Source organism: Penaeus monodon, chromosome 25 (genome assembly GCF_015228065.2).
Source record: "Penaeus monodon isolate SGIC_2016 chromosome 25, NSTDA_Pmon_1, whole genome shotgun sequence".
In the NCBI taxonomy this organism is placed as follows: Eukaryota; Metazoa; Arthropoda; class Malacostraca; order Decapoda; family Penaeidae; genus Penaeus; species Penaeus monodon.
In genome coordinates, this window is record NC_051410.1 from 4,364,674 (window position 1) to 4,365,467 (window position 794).

At 63.5% G+C, this 794-nt stretch overlaps 1 protein-coding gene across 1 annotated transcript in view; it reads left to right on the forward strand.

The window, feature by feature from the left end:
• The window catches only part of LOC119589303 (kinesin-like protein KIF28P), a 24,501-nt gene that overhangs the window by 7,783 nt on the left and 15,924 nt on the right, over window positions 1-794 (forward strand). The window contains 1 exon segment of the mRNA XM_037937926.1: window positions 3-172. Coding sequence (XP_037793854.1) covers window positions 3-172 — 170 coding nt within the window.

Consider the following 794-nt stretch of genomic DNA (forward strand, 5'->3'; position numbering starts at 1 on the left):
AGGACCCATCCATCGCCAAGAAAGAAGAGGAGAAGCAGAAGAAGCCGCACATCTACAACCTGAACGTCGACCCTCTGCTCACGGGCCGAGTCGTCCATATCCTGCGGCCGGGAGCGAACACCGTCGGCAACAGGAAGGGAGAAGAATCGAACGTCACGATCATTGGTCCCAGGTACAGGGAGGGGCTGTGTTGGTCCCAGGGACAGGGAGGGGCTGTGTTGGTCCCAGGGACAGGGAGGCTGTTTGGTCCCCGGACAGGGAGGGCTGTGTTGGTCCCAGGGACAGGAGGGGCTCGTGTTGGTCCCAGGGACAGGGAGGGCTTGTGTTGTTCCAGGATACGGAGGCTGTGTTGGTCCCAGGGACAGGGAGGGGCTGTGTTGGTACCAGGGACAGGAGGGCTGTGTGTCCCAGGACCAGGAGGCTTGTTGGTCCCAGGACAGGAGGGTGTTGTCCCAGGACAGGGAGGGCTGTGTTGTTCCCAGGATACGGAGGGGCTGTGTTGGTCCCAGGGACAGGGAGGGGCTGTGTTGGTCCCAGGGACAGGGAGGGGCTGTGTTGGTCCCAGGGACAGGGAGGGGCTGTGTTGGTCCCAGGGACAGGGAGGGGCTGTGTTGGTCCCAGGGACAGGGAGGGGCTGTGTTGGTCCCAGGGACAGGGAGGGGCTGTGTTGGTCCCAGGGACAGGGAGGGGCTGTGTTGGTCCCAGGGACAGGGAGGGGCTGTGTTGGTCCCAGGGACAGGGAGGGGCTGTGTTGGTCCCAGGGACAGGGAGGGGCTGTGTTGGTCCACATTTTT